This window comes from Lagopus muta, chromosome 1 (genome assembly GCF_023343835.1).
Source record: "Lagopus muta isolate bLagMut1 chromosome 1, bLagMut1 primary, whole genome shotgun sequence".
NCBI classification, from domain to species: Eukaryota; Metazoa; Chordata; class Aves; order Galliformes; family Phasianidae; genus Lagopus; species Lagopus muta.
In genome coordinates this window covers 132,303,855-132,327,621 of record NC_064433.1, presented here as the reverse complement: position 1 = coordinate 132,327,621, position 23,767 = coordinate 132,303,855, and the positions used below count along the sequence as shown (strand labels likewise).

Genomic DNA, 23,767 nt, shown 5'->3' with positions numbered 1-23,767 from the left:
AGTTCCCTCAGCCGCTCCCCATAAGTCTTGTGCTCCAGACCCCTCACGGACTTGTGCTCCGTTTCGCTTCTCAGGACACGCTCCAGGGCTTAAACGTCTTCCTCGTAGCGAGGGGCCCAGAGGTGAACACGGCAGTCGAGATGTGGCTTCGAGATGGAGCACCGCATTACACCGGGATGGCAAGGAGCGCAGACCGCACGGCGTTTACGAGGCGGCAGCCAACTGCAGTCCGCCCGTGAACGTTCCCGCGGGCCGCTGGACGCCCGCACGGCCACCCCCGGACTCCAGGAAGCGCACAGCGCGGAAAACCGAGGCTCCCGCAGCAGCACCCCGACCTCCCCAAGCTCCTCACCCACGACCCACAGCCGAGGATGGGACCTTGCCCCCGCCCCGCACTCAGCCCGCGGCAGCAGGAGGCCGGCCCCCGCCCGCGCTCCGCCCCCCGCCCCTCCCGGCGGCCGGGCCCGCTCGGAGGGAGGCGATGTGAGCGGGCGGCGGGGGACCGCGGGGGGCGGCGGGCAGGGCGAGATGTGGCTGAAGCCCGAGGAGGTGCTACTGAAGAACGCCCTCAAGCTCTGGGTCACCCAGAAGAGCAGCGGCTACTTCGTCCTGCAGCGGCGGCGGGGGCACGGCGACGGCGGCGGGCGCTTCACCGGTACCTGGGCGCGGGGCTCGGCAGGGCCCGCTGGCGGCAGTGCGCGGGGAGCCGGGCTGCGGGCGGGCAGAGCGGCCGCTTTGTTCGGGAGGCGCGGGGAGAGTCTCGGGCCGGAGGCGGCTTTCCCGGCAACCCGTGACCGGGAGCTGCCCGCCGGCGGTTCGGGGTTCAGCTCGGTGCTGCACTTTCTTCTCGCTTTCCCTTCTCTCCGGAGCGGGGCCGTGCTTAGTGGCGGGGAGCGAGGGCTGACGGCGGGGTCCGTGCGAGGGAGCGGACCCGGCGCGGCGTGTGGCCGCGGGCGGCGGTGCGCGGAGCTCGGGCGAAGTCGGAGCGAAGAGCCGAGCAGCAGAGCTCACACCGAAACGCCTGGGGGAGGCTGCGCTCTCCCGGCAGCGGGGCTTAAAAGCAGATGTGAAGCTTGTTCTCTACTTTTTAAGCATCGCCGTTTGCAAAGGTGGTTGGTGTGTTTGGGAGAACGATCAGGTTTTCTCACAGTGTTTTCCAGGTCTGCGTTATTAGGTCTGTGTTATCGCAACCTTCTGCTCTTGAACTGTCGACCCACGCCAGTAGGTAGTGCTGCTTTGTGCGTGTTTTCCTCCCGAAGTTTGTGTCCTAGCGGCGGATTCACGACGAAGCCCCCAACCTGTCGTTGGCTGGGCTCCCGTTGCGTTAGTCATCACAGGATCACGGAATGGTTTGGGTTGGAAAGGTCCTCAAAGCCCATCCAGTTCCAACCGCAGCCGTGGGCAGGGCTGCAGCCCTCCGAACTGGAGGTGCTGTATCAGGTTGAAGTGCAGGCACCGGTGAATGAAACGCAAGCATTGGTAACTCAGTGGCTTTCTCTGGCAGTGAGACAAAAGCCTTTCCCCAGGTTTTCCCCTGCCCCCCGTGAGGAAGCTGCAGGCTGCTCTTTTGTGACCATGAGGGCTGTGTGGATTAATTTTCAGAGTTAAAAATAACCTTTTACAGCTGCTTGATTCGAGTCCAGCGCAATCATGAGGTTGGGAGCCACAAATACTACTCCTCGTGCCCCGAGCTCTCCGTGGCAGAGATTTGCAAACTTAAAAGAAAACAAAATGCTTCTCTATCTGGTTACGTTTCAGGTGAATCATTTTCTGAACCGAGGGTGCACGGGCTTGCACAGACCTTTTGGCTGGCAAAGCCGAGCCACTCCTGTCTTAGAAAACATTGGCTAAGGGTACTGTGAATTCTGACTCTCATAAACGGTTTTGAAATATATCTGTATATAAAAGGGATTGGAAATTAGAGTCCCATATCAAGTGTGGGAGAGCATTAAGGATAGCTAAAGGTAGATACTTTTTTTTCCCCTAATTTTTTTCCCCTAAATTTTGATTGGTTACATTCAAAATGGAGACCTGTGTGGAGAAACAGTTTGGGTTGGCTGGTACATTTGTTTCCTTTTGGTGCAAAAGCTGCATCACAATTCTTGTTTTATGGAGGCGTTATTGGTACCTGCATTTTCCGAACTGACAGATGCAAAGGTTAGAAAAGTTTTACTGTATTTCAGAATAATGGTTCTACAGCTTGTCAGCACTGAGTTAGAAGAATTAGTTTATTTTGCTGGCGAAACAAGACTTAAGTGGGAACATTGTCCATATCTGTTTTCTTTTCCCTTTAATATCATAAAATCATAGAATGGCTTGGATTGGAAGGGACCCCAAGAATCATCAAGCTCTAACCCTCTAGCTGCTGGCAGTGCAGCCAGCCTCCACATTTAATGCTAGACCAGGTTGCCCAAAGCCCCATCCAGTCTGGCCTTGAACACCTCCAGGGATGGGGCATCCACAACCTCTCTGAGCAGCTGTGCCAGCACCTCACCACTCTCATAGAGAAGAACTTCCCCCTGACATCCAACCTATTAGCTTGAGCCTTGGCCAATGGGAACTAAATTTGACAGAAGGATAGAGGCTGGAAAGAGGTGAAGGCCCTGCACATTTCATGAACAAAGGTGGCTGTCCAAGGAAGTCTCTCAGCTCCTGCCCTGAGGCTGCACGTGCTCAGGCTGTGTTAGAAACCATCTGGGGATCAAGAAGGAAAAAAAAAAAAAGCAGCCAACAAAACCAAGGAGGCTAGATTTCATAAGCAGAGTGTGCAGATGGTGCAGTGGACCACCCAGCATAATTAGCTTTGAGCAGAGTGGAACAGTGGTGTCAGGATCGTGCAACAGCTGAGCTGCCCTTGTGGTTGCTGCTGCAACGTGGTGTTTTCCCTGAATCTATGAGAGAACATCTGTTTTATTGCCCTGTTCTCATTCTTGCATGTTTTTTTTTTTTTCTTCTAGGACGCTTTTGTTTCCTTACGAGGGCATTTTATCCATTATGTAAGAGTAAGTTAGCGCAGCTGGAGGGGGTATTTTACATGGATTTAATTCCTCAAGGATGAATTAGAGAACATCTATCAAAGGAAAGTGCTTTCCTTCCATACCCGCCTTACTTTCTTTGGGCACTGTGTTTCAGTTGGACTGTGAGCAGATGTTGGTAAGAGAGAGACTGTATTTGCTACTGTAATTTGATTTATCTTCTAGGGCAATTATTGAGAGTACACTGGATTTGCAAACAGTAGGTACAAAAAATGATGGAGACAGCGTTTAACTGTTCATGACCTGATCAATGCAATTCTGTCTTCCCATGCTTTTTGAGTCAATGTTTAACTTGCCAGTTAGCCTGCATCTCTACTTGAGACTAAGACTGAATTAGAGACTCAGGAGGGAAATTGGTAAAGTTTAGAAATACCTCGTTTAGAAATACCTAGAAACTGAATTACAATTTCTTTTTAATTAACAACTAATATTTAACCTAATTTTAATACCTTGAATAACTTCCTTTTTGATTAGATTAGTTTTGTGAATTTTGACAGCAAAGCTGTGCGTTCTGTGACTTGCTAGGAATGTTTTTGTCCTGGGCACTGGATTAAGAGTAACTTTTCACTCTTCCCAAGCAGCTAATTTTGCAGTTTGTTTACACAGTACTTGACACTGCATGCTTTAGTGTATAAATACCACTGGAGTCTTCTAAGCACTTGTGAATTTTACCTTTTATAATGTTAAGTAAAACTTTAAAATCAACTCTGAAGTCGGTAAACTGTTTCAAGCAGCTTTTTGTCTTTACTTTTTGAGATAGTTGCTTCTTCAGCTTCTTCCCTGAAGTAGATAAATAAAAGATTACATTTTGTTCCTCTTTTACTCGAGTTTTTATTTAGTTATGATATTTCTCCCTAATATTCTTCTAGTATTCAACTGTTTTCATCTCAGGGCACTTTCCAAGATGGATGTGGTCTTAAATCTTTTGTAATTCTCAGAGGATGAAGATTTTAAAGATAAATGAATTTTTCCTTGAGCTTATATAAAACTTTATACAGTCTTAGATGTCAAATAACACACTGGCAAAAAGAAACATCTTCTGTATATGAATCTGAACCTTATTATTTTTTCAATAAAAGTAAATGTGGGAGCAGCTTGAGCTATTGGCAGCAGTTGTATTGAAGTCCTCGCTTTAGGATTTAATTTTTTCTTTTAAATAAAGTTCTTGCGGAGTGATGGCTTTCAGACTGGTCCATAGAGCACCTGCTAGTTGTGATTAGTTACACGGGAAGAACTCTGTCCCTTCTGTTCCCCTTGGCTGGATTCTGAAATTTCAATGCATAGAACAAAGTGAGTGTTGGTAAATTTGGTGTCCTTTTTTTCGGGTAATTGAAAAGCAAAAGGTGATTTGCTGCTCTTTTGTACTTGCCAATCTGAATAGTACTGCAATCAGCTTTTATTAGCCCTGTTTCTTTCCCAAGGTCAGGATAAATAATCTTGTGATGCAGTCTATTTCAGAGAAAGAGAGGGAGACCACAGAAGTTGACGTTTCCTGTGTCTAAGATAGTAATCCTGTATTGATTGCCTCTACTTATTGTACTCTAGAAGGAGAGGGTCAAAAATGCAGTCGAGACTTCGATTTTCAGTATAGTGTATGCAAATGCATATCCTTTATTATTTTTTTTAACCTTTTGAAAGCCTGAAGGCAGAATAAGTAGTTTTTTAAAGGGTGTATCCTGATACAGACCTCAAAATAGCTTGGCTACCAGAATCAAGGAAAGTTGCCTTCTAATATTAATATATCTGTGATACCAATGGAAGTTACTGGATAGATAAAAGTTAAATTTGAGCTCTAACTACCAAAAAAAAAAAATCCTTATGCAATAGATGGAAGAGAGGAAGATGACATGAAAACAGTGTTAGTGAAGGATACTTGGTAGTGTCCAAGTCTGTGTTCATGGCTCTGTTTTCTCAAGGAAGAGCTCTTGGAAATCTTGCATGAGGAGAAGAGGAAATGCAAACAGTTTACCAAAAGCTTAAACTCTTGTCAAAATTTTATCTAGCCTTGCCCTCAGCTGGAATTCAGACAGGCAAGTGATTTCCTCTTCCCTTTCATTTTTTCCCCGTGTTTCTGTGTAGCATGCTTTGAACTTTCCTGCTCATGTGGCTTTTCCCCAGCAGAGCACATGGCTCAGGCACTGGCAACAGAGGTTGTGACTGCTCCCTACCAAGCCCAGCAATCACATCTAAATCCACGTGCTGCTCTTGGCTCCTTCTGTTTGTTTGCTTTTTGTGTCTCTGTTTCATTCTCCTTGCATAAAAGGTGAGAATGCACTTGTCTGCGGAGAGAGGGCTCCAGGTTGTCTTTGCTCAGCCCGCCAGTCTAGGCAATGCTGCAAACCAGTCATCAGCCACAGTAACTCTGTATTTTTCAGTTGTGGAGGCCAAACAGACTAGAAGACAACAGGAAAGTAATTGAGAGTGCCTAGTGGCGGAGTTCAAGTAACACTGCCTGGTTTGCTTTAGCTTTATTTACAGCATCTGTCAGAAACACAAGGGGTGGTTTTTTATCACGGTGCCCAGAGCGGTGGCCTGTGTTGAGTAATTTACAGGGCTATATGCTTGGGCGTTCCTGTTCCCAACAGTTTTCAGGCAGAAATCTGTTTTCATGTGTACTTTTTGCAATGCCAGAGGCTAGGCCTTCAGTTCTGTGGCCCTTGGGGCTTTGAGAACAGGCAGGGTGTGCTGTGAGTGCGGCCATATCACCTGGTGCAGGAGCCAGGGCAAGCTCAAAGCTCACCCAGCGCCGGCTGGGGACCAGCACTTAAACCCTGTGTTTCTATGTGTCAAGTTCAAAAAGTAAACAAATAAATAAAAAGAGGAAGAAGAAAACCTACCCAAGTCACGGTGTTTGATCTGGAAAAGCACGAGTTGGAAGTAATTGAAGGACTTGAGTGCTTAAGCTTCCCTGGATTAATAAACGCTCGAAGCATCTGTGAGACTTCATTGCTGCAAGGGAAACACTGTCTTTGTGCAGCTCTTGGAGGAGCTCTCCTTCACCTTTTTTTTCTTGCATGCTTACCCAAATAAGTTCTGTTAACTTTTATTTTCGGGGGTGAGAAGAAGCTTGTTGGGAGAGACTGACTCCTGGGTACTGCTTTGTGTCAAAACCTATTTACATAATTCAGCAGAATTCAACAAAGACAGTGTCTGGTGTTAAGCTAAGACAGCAAAGTTTGTTAGTAGCCTTCGCAACTGACAGCGCTTCTCTAACAAAAACATAGATTTTAGAAAAATCAAAGTGAAAGCAGCAACCCATGCTTCGAACTTGTAGAAAAATCCTGTTAAGATGTTAAGAAAGATGGAAGGAAGCCCCCAGGTGTTCTGCTGGGAGCCACTGCTGGTAAGCAGTAGCTTCATTGCCAGTGTCCTGCACTGTCTCCGTCCTCCTGGGGATGGACTGCTGATCTGGCCAAGGTGCAGGACATGAGGATGCAGATGTGCTGGAGTAGTTCTCAGGGTGCCTCTGCTCTTTGTCTTGCCCCAAGGGAGAAAGCCACCCTTCTGCTACAGCTGGAGTGGGCAGATGGACACGGGGACTCCTGATTTCCATCTGAATCACCACACAGTGGTAGCCTGCTTGTCCAGCCAGCGAGTGTGCCTGCTGTAGTGCAGCTCCTACTTTATTTTAATGAAAATCCAAATTGTGTGATTTGCTCTTTTTTTTTCCTCCAAATTCTAATGCTTGAGCAGCTGTGCTTATGGCTGCTAACTCTCCTTGCAAATCAGTGTTTGCTCAAAACCAACCTGCACTGTTGACTACTTCCACTTTGCAGTAAGAGCGTTTTCCTATTGATTAAAGTGTTTTGTCAAGCTGCAGCTTTTGCTGCCCAGGCTTGTTTTTCATACTGCCTCTCTATCTGTTGGGGAACAGAAATAGCAAGCAACAGTAAAAGGGAGCTCTGAACTTTCAGAGACATGCATCATGCTCTATCACTTTGTTCTGAAGAGAGAGCTTGTCACACTGCTTTTAAATCCTTGAATCCAACATCGGTGTTTGTATCTAACAAAGGTGATGCAGCCTGATTCACTGGACACTAGGCACTTAAAACAGAGCTCTGGCATAATATAGGTAAGCATAGCCACCAGTCACTTTTCTGAACTGTCCTAAGCTAGTCCCCACAGTCCCCAGGGGCCTCTTGCTGAGCATCTCTGCAAACAGATGTGGGTTCAGGTGATATAGCGTTCTTCTCCCCGTGTTCTCTGTTGGGTTCAGTTTGACAGGGAACCTTAAAACATGCCTTATTGCATACCTGCCCAGTTGTGCTGGTTTCCAATTCAATGAAGACCTTTCATTATCTCCTTCGGGCCTTTTAAATTATGATGGAGGTAAGCAGAGACGTTCTCATTGTTCTATGGAGAGAGTCTTTATACCTAGCAGAGCAGCATACGAAAAATTGTTAGTGTCTTGGGTTGTCTCTTGAGTATTGTCCTAAAAGATGGAAGTAATAGGTATTATTTCTTAAGCTAGTTCCAATTTTTAATTGGAGTTCAGCTCTGATCACCCACTATCTAGTTTCTCAGAGGTTTAAAAGAGTTTTTGATGTTGGTGAGGTGCTGGCACAGCTGCCCAGAGAAGCTGTGGGACCCCATCCCTGGAGGCTCAAGGCCAGGTTGGATGGGGCCCTGGGCAGCCTGAGCTGGTGGGGGGCAGCCCTGCTCATGGCAGGGGTTGGGGCTGGGTGGGCTGTGAGATCCCTTCCAACCCAAAACATTCTGTGATTCTGTGAATTTTCAAAATATCTTGTAGATAATTAACACCAATTCAGGAAATAAGCCTGTGTTTTTTTAGTCTGGAAGATATGGTATGTTTAGTAGAAAATGATGTTAGATTAACTTACTGTAAACATGTTTCTTTGTCTAGATTGCAAGCTATGGGCATGACACAGGATAATTCGTAACGGAACTTTTAATCTTTTTATGGGGGTATAAGGAAACTTGTTTTTAAAGAATAAATGTGTTTTTGTGCATTTGAGAACCAGTTGGTTATAAAATACCTTTAGTTAGCTTTTTTTTCTTTTTCCTTTGAAGAAATGGTCAAAAGTTTTGTTCCACATCATTCAGCTGAAACTTATTTAGATAGTAAAATCTGATTGTGTGATTCACAGTATCCTGCTTACATTCCATTTAGTTATAGATTGACCTCTGTAGAAGAGAGACACTACCTATCTGTTGCAGAATGGGAAAGGATCCCCAGGTTCCTTGCTACTTTTATACCTGAATGTGTTTGTGGCATTGTATCCATAATGCACATATAAAATAGATTTGCAAGTGGAAGTATAGCACTTTTGCCTTACTTTGAGGTATTCTAGTTTCCAATATCAGGGCAGAAAAATAAGCACAAAGTTAGATGTTTCAAAAGTAGGGATGAAATGAAAGCTACTGTGTATGGTGTGGGATCCATAGGGAACTTTGATGTATAGGTTTGCTTCTAAAAAAAAGTATAGGCAGAAGTTCCCACTGTTGGACTTTCCACTAGAAGGGATCAGATTTATTGAGGTAGAATATTTCATTTCATTGGAGATGTTTCCTTTTCCGCTTCTGTCCTCTTCTCCTATTTGTTAGAAGCATACATTAAACCTGAGATTTGTGTCTGAATTCTAGCATGGCAGTGTTCTTTATGTTTGAAGAGCCCTTGTATGTTTTGAATACCCCAAGATGTTCTCTGGGTGCTCTATAGCAGACCCTTCAAATCGGTCTGTGCAGTCAATGCAACATTAACTGCTTCCCTGAAGTAGTTCTGCATCCTAGGAGGTCAAAAAGTTGATGAGGAGTTGGTGGAGCAGCTTGTTAAGGGCAAAGCAGTACTTTCAAGTTTAAGTTTCTTCCACAAGTCTTGACCCACACAGAGTAACAAACAAACAAACAAAAACCCACAACAAAATACCACTAACAAGGAATTTTGGGAAGGAAGCCTGTGTAGCAGTTGTCTCTTCTGAATCCTTCTAATTTTTGACTGTCCTAGAGATATAAATGGTTTCCCCGCTGCCTGTGAGAAAGATCTACTCCATCCTAACATCAGTGTGTGCACCAGAGACATGCAGATTGTATAATTTCCAGTAGATTACCATATCCAGCTTGGATGTACTTATGAACGTTGTGTCCTTTTACACCCTAGAAAATGCATCCTTAGAAGTTCCATCCCACTGACCATCAGTCTCTCCTTGACATGTCTTGGCACTTATACACTCAGGTTCCAGCTTGCTTGCCCTACTTGGGCAGTGCTCCCCTTTACTGTTCCCCAACAAAACCCTTCAGGCTGAGGGGCATTGGGAAGAGATGGTGGCTGAGACAGCAGGGACAGGAGCAAAACTTTTAATTTGTATGGTTTTCAGTTGAAGGAGGAAACTTTTGTGTGTGTGATAGTTGATAAGCAAGATGGAAATTGTAAGCAGAAGTAAGCAATGAGAAGAGGAATTGTTTTTTCTCATCAGTTTCTCAGGAACAGAAAAAGGAATTAATTCTGTGCAGACTAAGAAGTGCAGTTTTGCAGCTCCTTGTGTACTTGCATGGCTTTTTTCATAGTTTCTGAAAACAATTACTTCACCAATCAGATGTTAGTTAAGTGTTCTTTTGGGATTTTCATAGCGCTGTTAGTTGACTTTTTCAGTTACCTCAGTCAAATTAAAAAGAAATTCTTCTGCTAGATCTATCACCAGGGGAAATCACGCACAGCCCTTCATAAGTTTCTTCTTTTTCTTTCATGCGATGTCTCAAGTCTTTTGAAGTTTGGAAGTTAAACCGTAGTATTGTTCTCTGCATCGTTTGATGCTGTCTCACTGGCTTTCATCCAGCTATTTTGAAGACTGCACACTGAAGCTAATGCTGTGTTTTCTGTGAGTGTGGACACGTTGCTACCTTTTATACTTGGATGATTTTTTTTACTTTTGTTTTTTGAGAGGGCATTTTGCGTTTTCTGATTAATATATAATAGTCTTCAAATTCAGGTCTCCATTTTAAACACATGGCTGTTGTCTCTTAATGTGTATTTAGCTGAGGAGCTGAATAGTCTCTCACATCTCTCACAGTGTAGTTTTAAAACATACCAGTGTCCAACTTCTGCTTAGTTTTGGTGGCATGACCGGTGTGTGTGAACACAAGAAGGAAGTAGTTGGTCTAATTATTTTTGCTTTGGGAAGGTTTTTGACAGTGTTCCATGTGGGATTCTTATAACTCCCAGACAAGAAAGTTGCTGCAATGCTATTTGGTTGTGCTGAACTGTGTTGTTTGTTTTTTTTTGTCCAAGTGAGGTGGTACTTCAGAGTAGGACTTTGTAGGTCTCATTTGATTGTTTCCATTAGTCACTTACATGATGGATTGGTGAATACAGTTATAAAGAACTGGCAAAACTTCTGGAGACTGAGAACAATTGGTTTTGTTTTGGATTGATGGTAAAAGAGCAAAAATACAACTCCAAATACAGTGTTTTGGTTGGAAAAGTTAAGTATGTAAAGGGAAAATGTAGCTTTGAGTTGTATTTAAATCAAGTGCCAATTTAGAATGGGATACTGCTGCAGCTTATTTGGATACAGTTGTGGGTATGCAAAATACAGGAGGTGGTTTTCCACTCTTCATACAGCTGAGAACTGACTATTAGCAAACACTGTGTCCGGTTCTGAGTGTTATGCTTAAGGATTAGCTCGAGAGCAATGAAATGTTTGAAAACTGTGACCTCTAAGGAAGAGATGGGTCAACTGGGGTTCGTCTGGAACAAGAGAAATTGTGAAACAGTGGCAAATTATGTTGATGCTTTTTGAGTTTATCGAGTATTAACATCAAAAGCTTTGGCCAATTACTCTTTGTGTTCTGGGGAGCAGGATTCATTTCCAGCAGGAAGGTTTAAGTTTGCGGTGGTTGTTTTGTTTGTTTGTTTTCACTGCAAGAATACATCCTGACACTATTGGTAGCAGTCTGTTGGGGAGGCAGTTACACCTTGGTTGTGGGAGGTTTTGAAGAACAGGTTAGACAAAGACTATTTATGGCACAGGTTCTTTTATCCACTTTTGAGAATGTGGGCTGGAACAGTAATTTCTTTGGGCTCCCTCAGGTCTTCACCGTAGTTCTGTGATGATATACGTATACATGAGGCAGAACCAGAAGCACAAAATGCTTCTTATGTGTTTGATCGTCTAATCTGGTTTGCATCTTGCATTTTGAGTAACTGCGAGTTGCAGCTTAAAACGTGGGCAGAACTGTTACCGTCATGTTCTTTGTTTTGGTTTTCTGGTTTTAGATGTGGAAAGACTTGCAGGCTTCAGAACTGGTGGCAGTGAAGGTTGGTGCTAATGTTCTTTTCTCCCACTTTTCTCTTTGCATGATTGCAGGTCGCTTGGTGGGTGCCCTGGATGCTGTTCTGGATTCCAATGCGCGCGTTGCTCCCTTCAGAATCTTACTGCAAGTCCCAGGCTCACAGGTTTACTCTGCCATTGCATGTGGTGAGTTATTGAACGGATCAGAAGTTTACTGGGCCATAGCTATTGGTGAGTCACATACAAAAAAAATCTGAGCATGCTCAGCATCTGCATGTCCAAGAAACTCAAGGTAACCCCAGCTGGTCGTGTGCAGGTGTGAAGCTCTTGGCTACAGCTCATGTAACTATCTAATTAACCTTCAGTTAGAATCCCAGGTATTGATTGTGGAAAAAGTGTTACATAGAGAAACGTTTCAATAGAAAGCTTGCTTAGGTGAGGTTGTTTTCCATTATTTTTCTTTGTCTCTTGCAAAGTGTTGTAATTCAATTCATATGCATATCTTTTTGTATGGTAGTCACAGTTGCTTACAGAAAGAAACTGTGTAGTCTTAGCTTTCATCTGTCTTGTCTTTTGCTCACTGCCTGTGAAATATCTTACAACACTTGATTATAATGAAATATAACTTGGACACTTAGAAAATGCTACCTGAAGTAGGTAATAAATAGAGTTGTCAGGGAGAATGTCTAATAGCTGCGCAGTAATCCATTTTACAACGTTTCTGCAACTTTTGAAAGTCAAACCCATCTTCAGGAAATTGATACGGATGTGAATTGCAGCAGCCTTACTGGGGCATGTTAAATGCCAGGTTTAAACTCATTCTGTCCTTGCTTAAGCAGTCTGCAGGGCAGTTCTCATCTTTTCTCCACTCTCTGAAACCTTAGCATTGAAATTGACAGCACGTGTTTTGCTTCCGTTTCTTACAAGCCATGAAATAGTTAGCCAAGGTAAATATTGACATGTTGTTGATGATTTTTGATATTGCAGTCCTTCACATGAAGGGGGCAATCTGCATATTCACAAGTTTTTTGTATTAAAGCAACTACAACTCAAAAGCTTGTCTGGTTGGAACAGTTAAGGATTTTGCTGAGATAAATTTATTTGATCACTGTTTTCTAAAATTCTCTTTTGCTTTCTTAAATGAACACTCAGCACTGAGAAAATGAGATTTGCAGTAATGAGGTGGAAGGCAGAGGGATCTGTTTTGTATGCCATAAGGGCATGACGCGTACACCGCTGTGAGAGCTGCACGGAAATTAAGAACCATGGTAGCAGGAGCTGTTTCTGAATAATATCTCTGTTGTGAAACCCTGAAGTGAGTGGGGAGAATGGACTTTGGCAACAGCAGATGGAGGAACAGCACGACCTGACCCTTTTCTTAAAAAGCTGGAGCTCCTCAAGGGACTTTTTTCTCCCCAGGGCCGCAGAAGTGGCTGTCACTGGTTTCCCAGCTCTGCCCTGGCTGGGCTGTTTGCTCTGTGCAAACAGGGTTTTGTTACTGGATTTGGAAGGAGCAGCAGGTCAAATTAAGTTCCTGCTATGTAGCAAAGACAAGGAACAGCTCCAGCAGCTCCTTCCAGTCTCCCAGTGTAACTGCATTAGGGATAACCATCATATCATTAGGCAGTTAATTAAGATGACATTTTCCAATTGTATGTTTGGCAGTCCTGTGCTCCAGGAGCTGTAGGATGAAATTATAATTTATACATAGGGCTCATATCTGTGTTACAGACTTTTGCAAATCTCTGAGGGCTGCTGGGAAGTCTGATCCATGCCCAGCATGCCTGTTCTGGCAGAGATGCTTCAGTCCAGATGGCTAATCATCTTATACCACTACAGGGGAAAAAAAAATGCCTGACCTCAGGCCTTGTCTTCATCCATGTAATACTTCAGAAGACTTGTGGGCAAAAGAGAACCACAGAGATCAGCTAAGTGAGGTATCTTTGGTTTTCCAAGAGGCAGCTCACCAGCCCTCCCATACAGTTGGTACTTTTTGGTTGCCCAGGCATAGAGAGCAAACTCAGTATTGTCTTTGTGCAGCCATTTCAATATAAATGAAATATTTTTTCACATTTCATATAAGTGAAGCATGTTTCTGGTGTCCTTAACAATCGACACGATTTGTTTTCCTTACAAAAAGGCCATTTGAGTTTCTCTTCTTTCTTGATTTCTTTCTTTTTTTTTTTTTTTTAGATATCTAACCTTGATTAATGATATTTATGAAGTTCCATCACAAGATCTTCCTGTGAAGGAACTTAAAGCTTGGAAAACTTTCCTGCCAGTTGGCATTCTTTATGGAAAACAGAGCAGAGGAGGGTGGAAAATTCGTAGCTCAATTTGTCTTTTTTTGTTGTTGTTGTGAGGCAGTGTGATGCATTTCTGAGGTGCACGCAAAAACAATTTTGAGACAACAAGTTTTCTGTCTGAGATTGATTTTATAAGTATATTCCTCTATGCTTTGTATGTCTCTTACATCAAACTACGTTTCTCCTTTATTTCATAAGAAAGGCATAAGGAAAGCTACTGGCTGCACTCTTTTTACATATAATATTTAACCACTGACCAGTAGAGTGGAGTGGCCATATTTTCTCTTAATTGTCCTCTGTGTCACCTCTCTTGCTCTAACTCTCCTGTCATAATGATAAGCAGTTCAGTTTCGAGCAGAAAGAGCCAAAACAAATAGGTAATGTAATGACTGAAATATTATTTCTGGACTTGGAGTGAACACATTACATTTGAAAATCTTTATTTTTCAGTAATTTTCTGTTCACTGATTTTTCTCCCCTCAACCTTGAAAAGATGCTCTTGCAGACCCTGTAGGTGTTGTTGAATCCAACTCCTTCATTTTTAGGTTCTTTAATTATTACAAACAACTTTTCAAGTAGGACCATGTCATGTATGCATGCATGTATGGCAAGTGTGTGTGTGTGTGTGTGCATGTGCATACGAAGGGAGAAAGGACAATCAGGGACTTCTGGGAATAAGACATATAACCGTGGTTCACAGTGACTGCTTATGGAATGCTGTGTCAAAATAAGCTGTCTTCTAACAGGCCAGTAAGAGGTTTTGCTGGTTTTTCTGCTTTGACTTTTAACGCAGCATTTGCTGGCTGAGAATGTTTGAGAAGATAAAGATAAAAGCACTAAAACTATTTTCCTAAAACAATGAGTTTTTTGTTTTTCTCTAAGTATACTGCTACAAATTAGACCTTTCTGTCCTGTTTGCTACTGAGAGTTCTGAGGTTGCAAGTTCAGTTTCTCAAAGTGAACTTCAGTAATAATGCATTTTATTACTTTCAGTTTTTTCTTCCTTTCAACTTTATTTTATAGGTTGAATTTTAATTCATTACTTTTTACCTTTTTAGGTGCCACTGCCGAGGAGATAAATCAGCACTGGGAGTGGCTGGAACAAAACTTGCTCCATACTTTGTCTGTTTTTGACAATAAAGAAGATATTGTTAGTTTTGTCAAGGGGAAAGTAAAGGTAGGGAAACTGTCTTACTTTTGTCCAATTGGTTGCAGGAAGTTATTCATATTTGTCTTTGTTCATTTTAATACTGTTTTTCAATTGAGTGTGCTGATCCAGCTTGTGTTCGTTCTGAATGCAGTTAATCACCAAATCTGCCAAATTTTTCTTGCTCATGTTCAATTATTTTACTTCTGCATATCTGTAGTCTTACTGATTTGTTTCCATGCAGACTTGTAAGAAGCAAGAAAGTGTTTATGCCATTGTATTTTCACACAATGACTCTATAGGTAGTGGTTTCTTGTAGAGCAGTGACTCCTAGGTCCTCTGGCTAAGTCTCACTATTGGCTTGGCAGTGCTGACTGTGCCTCCAAGGGGAGCAGGAGAACCTCCTGCCTGAGCAGGCTCCTCACTGGTGGTCTTACCCATGACACGACTTCTAAACCAAATTCACCTTGATCTGATGCGAGATGAAAACTATCTTTTCTGTCACACAGTCAAAAGGATGCCAGGCATTTGGCCAGTTTCTGTGTGATGGTTAGAGAAAAGTTGTTTTTCCAGTAAGCATTAGCAGTCAGAGTGGCAGAACCTGCTGCCACGTGGACAGTGAGGTTGTCTCCAGTGCACAGGGACAGCTGTCCTCTGGTGCAGAGCTGGCCTCTGACCAGCAAGCTGGAGCTGTGAGGCTGTCGTGCTGCTCTCTTGGACTCTCTTCCTAAGGCATGGAAATCACCCTGGGCTTTGCAAGGTGTCAACATCATGGCAAGTGACTGCAGTGACGCCTCTGGCTAGCTGCCGGATGTCTGAATGGGCATCTTTTTAGAAGGGCAAAAGTAGAATTTTAAGGATAGAGGAATTAGGTGATGAAGAACAGATTTACAATAATAATGGCATGTGCACTGAAACTTGGAAAGCTTGGCATCCTGTGCTCTCCTAATAAAACACACTCTCCAAGGGCTGGCAGTGGTGCAGGTCTGCTGGGGGCCACTGTAACTGAGATCCTACTGCAGCCTTCTCATCAGTAAGAATGATGCTCTCCCCCCCCCATATCCACTGTTTTGGTCTGGAAAATTGGTGGGAATGTAATGTTTCTGACAAATTTCAGCCCTGCTGCTGTGATCTCAGCGGTTTCTGAAATGGGGAAGGAAGCACAGTCCATCACTGCATAAACCTTAGCATTTATTCTGCTTTTTTAAAAGAGCAGTTTTGATGTGCTGTACCTTGCTGAAAGTTTAAACTTGCTGTGCCAGCTTCTGTTCGTGGTGCGGAGGCCTTCTCCTGGCACAGATCACATATCTAAGTGCACTGACAGGCTCAAATGAAATTAATCTCTGTTGATAATGTTGTAGCAGCTGATTGCCTAGCACGGGGAATATTTAAAATTCTTCAGGCTTCATTACTTAATGTTAAACTCAGGTGCTGGACTTTGTCCTCTGGTTAACTCATGCGTTGTAACATCACTGTTAAAATTCTCAACATTGAATTATATCCACAGAGATGTTCTTGAAATGACATGTTTAGTAGTTCAGAACATGTTACAACTTACTGACATCTTACTGCATGGCTTCTTTGTAGGAGAACAGAACTGATGAGCATACGAAATTGTTATTGTATCTTTTCACTGTATGAAGCAGAACCCAGTGTTCATGAACTGTAAGTAGGTGGTTTTGCCAGATGTACTGAAAAAGTAAAAGAAAAACAGGCAAAACCAAAATAGAACAATGGCGACAACAATGACAACAAAAACACAAAAAAAAACTCCAAAACACAGAACACCCCACAAACAAAATCCCAGGAAAAACCACAACTGAGAGTCTTGATCTGGAAGCATGCAGAGCGTATGAGAGATGCAACCACTGCAGAAATGCATCCGTTTGTGAAAATGGCAAATCAGCTTGAATTTCTTCTTTCAGAAGGAGTTGTGTTATTAAAATTTGGATGGTAAGCTTGTAGTAACTTGCTTGAATGCGAATACTGTAGGTTTATCATCTGTTATCTTCTTATTGAATCAGGCACTGATTGCAGAGGAAACGAGCAGTAAGCTCGCTGAGCAGGAGGAAGACCCTGAAAAGTTCCGAGAAGCCCTGGTGAAATTTGAGTCCAGATTTAATTTTCCTGAAGCAGAGAAGCTGATCACCTATTATTCTTGTTGCTGTTGGAAGGGAAAAGTTCCTCGGCAAGGCTGGCTTTATTTGAGTATCAATCATCTCTGTTTTTATTCCTTCTTCCTGGGCAAAGAATGTAAGTGTAAATATGTAAGAAATCTAGCACTGTGGAGAGAGATAAACAGAACTGCTTTGAACTGCAAAAAGAGTTGGGATTTTTATGAAAAGTGTAATTCTTCCCTGAGATTTTTATTACTCAGATGAAAGATCCTGTTTAATTTGGGTTTTACTTCTTCCTTTGTGTTTGTATTTTAGCATTAATCTGGTAATACAAATAAGAACACGAGTTTGCAGTCACGGTTACTCTCCAGTCCTTTTTTTTTTTTCCCTTCATGTGAAGCAGGCTTAAAATGTACCAGACCTCCTACAGCTTCAACAGCTGGTTTTAGTGCTGCAAACAGCCGAGAGCTGATGGGAGCACATCGCCGCCAGCACTGCCGAGCGCAGGGTCGGGCGGTGAGGCAGGAAAGGAAGCGCTGCCTGGGGGAGAGAGCGCCGTGCTAGGAGTGCGTGAGGCTGCTGCGAGGCTGAAAATAGAACAGGAAGCACAGCAGTGACACTGCTGCTGCTCTGAGTCCTCGCCATCCTGCTGTAGGGAGCAAGGCAGTATCGACCTCTTCTGCCGTGACTGTGGCAAGAATTAGACAGCGATTAGGAAAGCTGTACCATTTACTGGTGCACTAGTGCAAATGTAGGAAAGAAAATAGATGGGAAGTGGTGACTGTGAAAACTTAGAATCATAGAATGGGTTGGGTTGGAAAGGAGCTTTAAGATCACCTAGCTCCAACCCCCTGCTATAGGCAGGAACACCTTCCACTAGACCAGGTTGCACAAAGCCCCATCCAGCCTGGCTTTGAATGCTTCCCACAACCTCGCTGGGAAACCAGTTCCAGTGTCTCACCACCCTCACCCTCACTAACGAATTTATTCCTGATTATATAGTCTAATTCTACCCTCTTCCAGTTTAAAGCCATTTCCCCTTGTCCTGTTGCTACACGCCCTCATAAAAAGTCCCTCCCCACCTTTCCTGTAGGCCCCCAACTTAAAGCACAGAAGGACATACCTAGAGTTAGGGGTCTTTTTTCTTCATGCTTTGTTTCATGCCAGTTATTTTGTCATATGTGCAAAAGGTGGCAGGCAGAGTTAGATTTAAAATAATGGTATGCCTCGTAAATACAGAAGCTAAATTTTTCCTGGAAGACTGTAGCAATGTTTCTAGATATGAGTCCTTGATTGATCTTCTTGTTTTCTGTTTAGTGTCAAACAGTATGCTTTGTGATTTGTTTCTGCTCGCTGTCATTGCAGGCTTTCTCTCATTAAGCAGAGATATCCAGTCTGCCAAAGGAGGCAATGCAGAAATTACACTTATTGATGATAGATAATGGGGGACAGAGATAAAAGTCCTCTGTACTGTTCCAGAAGTTTTGTTTCTGCAGTATCACAGTTCATTAAATGATACTTGAAGTACAGTTTCACATTGTATTCTATAAGAATTCTTTAACTTTTCTTTTTTTAATTATAACTCATTGTGAAAATGCAAAAAACAAACAAAAAAAACAAACAAACACAAAACCCAAAACAACAACAGCCCAACCTCAAATAATTACATGTTTGCAACCTTTCATTTTGAACATGGAAAATAGGCTGTTTGTTGTTACAGTCAACGGCATCACTTTGTGGTCCATGCATGGAAGGGTAAAATAAAAAGTAATTGCAAGTCTTATATGTGGAAATGGTATCTAGCTCCCTGATTCTGATAAAGATCATTGCTTCTGTTTGAAACCTGGCATTTTGTCATATTGATGAAATGCTTGTATTACACTGAACTTGCCGTAGCTGTGTATGCCGTAGCTATTTTTGCTTTTCTTTGAGAGGCTGCTGCTGATCATAAGTAGAACAAACGGTTCATTGTCTTCCCTTTTTTCAAGTAGCAATCACAAATAATTCCGGTCTAGCAAATATTGCTAATAAATTGTATTTATTGCATTACTTCCCATCTTCCTGGGAAAAAAAAAAAAAAGAGGGTTTCAATAGAAATAGTTCTTTTATGTGTTTTAACTCTATAAAAATTCCCCCAAATTGTAGACTGAAATCTCTTTATAGTAAAAGTGTTCAGTCTTCAGCTTCTGGCAAGCCTGTTGCCTTCTCCATGTTTTATTTTTTGTTGAAATGACTTGGAATGCAGTACTGGAACCTGTTTTCAGCTTGTCATAAAATTTATGTGAGCATAGACTACACGGAACATATTTTCAAGACAAGCCTCCTTTTAGCGAAGTTTTTAAAGTATTTGGAGAACTCGGTAGGATTTGCCTGTCAGGTTTCTTACAAGGACACGCCAGGGTTCCTTTACATTTTTTAGTTACACTTTTGTTGTGCTGAAACTTTGAAGACTTCGTACCTTTCCGTCAGAAGTCGGGGCCTGTTGCAGTCTGCTGTTCTGTGACAAGCACTGCGCAGCCTATTTGCTCCTGACCTGCCTGAACAATAGTGCTATTGCTACAGCACTCTTTAATCTTTCTTCCCTTGGCTGTGCCGATGCAGATGACTTTGTGACCATTTGCAACAGTTTGTGTGTGTTGACGCAGCTGTGCTTTACTTAAGTAAGAAAAACTTTAACCTGCAAATAATCTCGACAGCTGTGGTTCTTTTAATACTGAAAATGTGGCTGCTTATATAATTAACGATTGTGGATAAGTGTCATATATACATGACAATGCTTGTTATTACTGCCTTTTTATTACTTTATTGGCATCAGGAGACTAGCTAGGGATGTTAGGAGATGTAGCCTTGATGTTTATTGGTGCATGGAATGCTAGGAAGCATCCAACAGTTAAGTAGGAGTTTAATCTATTTTAGAGTTCTTTCCAGACTAATTTCTACCCGGAGGTTCGTGTGAGAGGCAACGTCTTTTAGTGGCTGTCTAAAATAAGCTGATTCTTTTCTTTGTATTTATATGATTTGACAGAGTGTTTAAGTGTGGAGAACTGTGTCCTGTACTTTTTCTTTTCTGTAAACAACTTAAAATGCATTTAATGTTTATTGTAAAACTTGCCAGTGTGTTTTTTAAGTAAAAGGTAACCAAAACAGGAAGATCCCAATGCCTAGGCGGTTTTCTTTGACACCATGTTTATAGCAGTACGTAAACTTTACAAAAGAAATTAATGTACAAAACCTTACTTTTCAAGAGAGTTATTTTAATTTTAAAATACTGTGCATGTAATTGGAATAGGTTTCCCAACTGCCTAAAACTTTACTTTTGCAAGGTTACAAGCCCCATCCCTTTTTTTCCTCCCTACTCTTGAAATCCACCATTTCTTCTGGTAGTAATGAAAGCTGCAGAACTGACTTCTACAGAAGTTAAAAGCAAAGGTTCAGTAGAGACAGGGCTCCTCAGTCTAATGTTTCTTAAGAAAAGAGATGAAATTCTGAGGGAGAGATTCTCAACAAGACAGTCTGTTGGAATGAGGGAGAACAAATACATAGTGATATCAAGCATTTCATCTTTTCCTAGGCCTTTGTAAGGATTGGCTTATCCTCTTTGCTGTTTGCATTTCCTGAATTTGTGTATGAACAAATATGAACAATTTAAAGGAAATTTTCTAATTCACTTTTGGTCTTTCTGCAATGGCAGTGAAACTCATCATTCCTTGGGTTGAGGTCCAGAAGTTGGAGAGAACCTCCAATGTCTTCATGACTGACACGGTCCGTGTCACTACACCAAATAAAGAGCGTGATTTCTCCACATTCCTCAATATCACTGAGGCATTCCGGATCATGGAGCAGCTGGCAGATGTAACTCTCCGAAGGCTACTGGATAACGAGATCTTTGAGCTGGATCCAGGCCTACAGGATCCTACTCAGATTACCAAGAGGTGAGAAGCAAAACTGCTCTTCCATGTGTAAGCAGAGATTCAAAAGTAGATTTTCTGGGTTGCATTGTTCGCTGGGTAAGGCTTTAAAGGTTTACTTGACTGGGCAAAAAAACCCACATGGATTTTGCAGTGTACTGCAGTGTATCAAATAATTTTAATTTGTGTGCAAGGTACTGCTTTTTTCCATTTTTACTTTCTTCAATGAACATCACTGTAGTTTTTGTTAATTTTGAAAGTACCATTTCTTGCAGTAGCACAAATGACAGTAAGGGATATTTTCTGTCATTCCTGAGGAATGGCATTCCTTTGTTGATAATATCAGTAGTGTATAGGCTTTCCTAGTGCTGACAGTTTGGTAGAATGGTAGCTTATACGTGGAATCTCCCACTAGGAGGATTGCCATAGCTGACTTAGCAAGCATTTATAGGACCCTAAAACAGACAGGCTGTTGCAACAGATTAATGTGCTGATGTCAGCTCTACACATTGCATCCCTGAAATGCATCTATGCATTCCTCTCCCACTGTAGAAATGCACTGAATGCTCAGGGAGAAGATTGGTAACTATTTTTCTGCCAGTAGCATAAGACAGAACTTTGTGTTTATTTGCTGGTATGTGAAAGGGGAAGAGAAACTGCAGGGAGGAATTTTAGGTGGGCACAGTGTAATATCCAAAACTGGAATTTGCCTGGGGCATCAGTGTTCCTGTGCTCATCCGTAACATATGTTTTCTGAATGGAGTTTGTTTGGAGTGCTGATAACATTTCCTGCTCTTCCTTCCTGTCCTCCTGCCAGAGGTACAAAGGGAATTACCCAGGTGTTGCTTCCAGGGTGAGATGTAGGAAATGCAGAGTGTTGTTTCCCAACAAATAGAAACATATCCAGTAGCCATTATGTTGTTTTTTGGGTGGCATTTTTTGCAGTGGAGGATATATATGTATTGGATATATGTTTTAGGGAAACAGTTGTGCAAAGTTTAGTATTAAACTTTTGAAGTCTTACTGTTTTAAACGGTTTTAAAACCGTTTAAAACATGAAGACACCGGAGGTTCTCTCCATCTTTCCCTTTAATTTCCTATGTACACACAATAAGGGAAATGACTGACACCAGGATTTCATCCATGATATCATCAAGGAGTTCACTGAAGTTGTTTGTTAGAGTGATACAGTGGTGAGCAGCCATGAACTTCCTTACAGGCTTTTTTTTTGTAGCCAGGACTGCTCTAAACACAAAGGCTGTCATTGTTTTTCACTGTGTGTGTGTAACTGGATATTGTTAACATTATGGGCTTTTTGCCCAAGAAATGTAGTTTATGTCCTTTGACTAATGTAGGATATGACTTTGAGTAATAGGTTGTATTGAAACCCGTTTCCATGCTTTACAGTTCTACCTCCCTCCTGCTTTTGGGCTGAAAAGTTAGATCCATAAAACAAGGGAAGTAAATCCAAAAGAAGTGTAACAATCCGCGGGAGACATTTTCAGCATCTACTGATTTTTAACCCTTAACTGTCTCTTCTCAAAGGGGTTTTTGTTTCAAATAAATGAGCAGAATGAAAAGAGAACAGAAAGAAAACAAAGAGTCCCACCAACCTAGAATGACAATTACAAAAAAATTAGAGGCTTAATAAGATCCCATAATACGGGGCTCTTGGTAAATCAACCTCTATGTACCTTGTGGGGTTTTTGGAATGTGGTGTGTCTATTAGCAAATAAGTAACAGAAACCATCCCACACATTTATTCAAGTGTTTTTTTTTTTTTCTTCTTTCTTTCAACTTTAAAAACAAACAGAAAAACCACACACACACACACACGAAACAAAGAAAGAAAAAGAGGAGAGGGAGAAGAAGAGTGGAAGGGAGTAGAAAAATACAATTGATTCCTGAGCAAGATGTTCTCTTAACCACGCTGATATGCTGTAACTTGAGATGGCACAAATGAGAATGTGGAAGATGCTGAAATCCCATTTCCTCTGTGTGATTTAGAGAGGTAGTAGCTGGATGAGCTGCTGTTTCTTGTGCCCTTTGTCACACTTCAGCAAACACTTTGATGTGATGTGATTAAGCAAGACTGCAGTTAGAATAGTAGATAAACTGGTTTTTAATGCTAACGTGTTTTGGGGGGGGTGAGCTTCTTTGGCGTGTGAGGTTTTTGTTGCTGCTTTTTTTTTTTTTTTTCCTAGAACCATTGTAGTACTACAAGAATAATTATTTTCCACTTGACATTTTTCCCTAATAATTGTCTTTGTTATTTCTTGTGCATGATTAGGAAGCACATAGTAGTCTATCAAAATGAAAGCAGTAGTCCACGCATCATTAAAGTTATTCCTGCTGTGTCAAATTAATGCTTTATATTTCTTTTGTTTGCTAGGATTTCTTTTACAAGAAGCTCATCACAGTGTCTTTGCGTATAAAATGCATTTTTAATGTCACTATGGTCTATATACATTCTAAAAAACATCAATCTTTGTTGCTTTCCCTGAGGATCTTGGTGTCATCCTGCTGAACACGGACGAGACTCCGAGAGGTGGAGGGATTAGACCTGCAATCTGTGACACCAGTTGTATCAAGACCAGAGTCAAACAAGTCCATACGCGAGTTTTAGTGGTGCCTGACCAAAGGATAAGGCTTAGAACAATGGATTACATAGGGATTAATAGGAATTTAATTGCCATAAAAAGTGAAGTAAAGCAGAGGTGTTTGAGAACTATAAATACAATTTCTTGCAGATGTATTCACATGCACCGTACAACTTTACTTGAGCACATTGCTAAATATTTTTCTTTTCCGGAAAGAAGGTCACTAAAATCTCCAGTATAGCTTTATTGTATTTCTTATTTCCATCTCTTTCAGGATGTAAGGATATTCATCACATTCTTCAAATGTAATGAGGAAATTGGTCAGAACACAGGATTTAAAAGCTCAAGTGCTTCTGTCAGTAAGGTTTCAAAAACGTAATACATTTTTCTAGACCTGATTTCTTT

At 42.0% G+C, this 23,767-nt stretch overlaps 1 protein-coding gene across 2 annotated transcripts in view; it reads left to right on the top strand.

The window, feature by feature from the left end:
- Positions 1–498: 498 nt before the first annotated feature.
- TBC1D8 (TBC1 domain family member 8) overlaps positions 499–23,767 on the top strand; it is a 47,837-nt gene continuing 24,568 nt past the window's right edge. Inside the window, exons 1-5 of one of the 2 annotated variants that reach the window (XM_048944994.1) lie at positions 499–655; positions 11,360–11,470; positions 14,649–14,767; positions 16,762–16,990; positions 20,546–20,786. In XM_048944994.1, the coding sequence (XP_048800951.1) occupies positions 529–655; positions 11,360–11,470; positions 14,649–14,767; positions 16,762–16,990; positions 20,546–20,786 (827 nt within the window). In that variant the 5' untranslated portion in view covers positions 499–528. Of the gene's footprint in view, positions 656–11,359; positions 11,516–14,648; positions 14,768–16,761; positions 16,991–20,545; positions 20,787–23,767 lie in introns of both variants that reach the window. The other variant, XM_048944985.1, reaches the window with a different exon arrangement.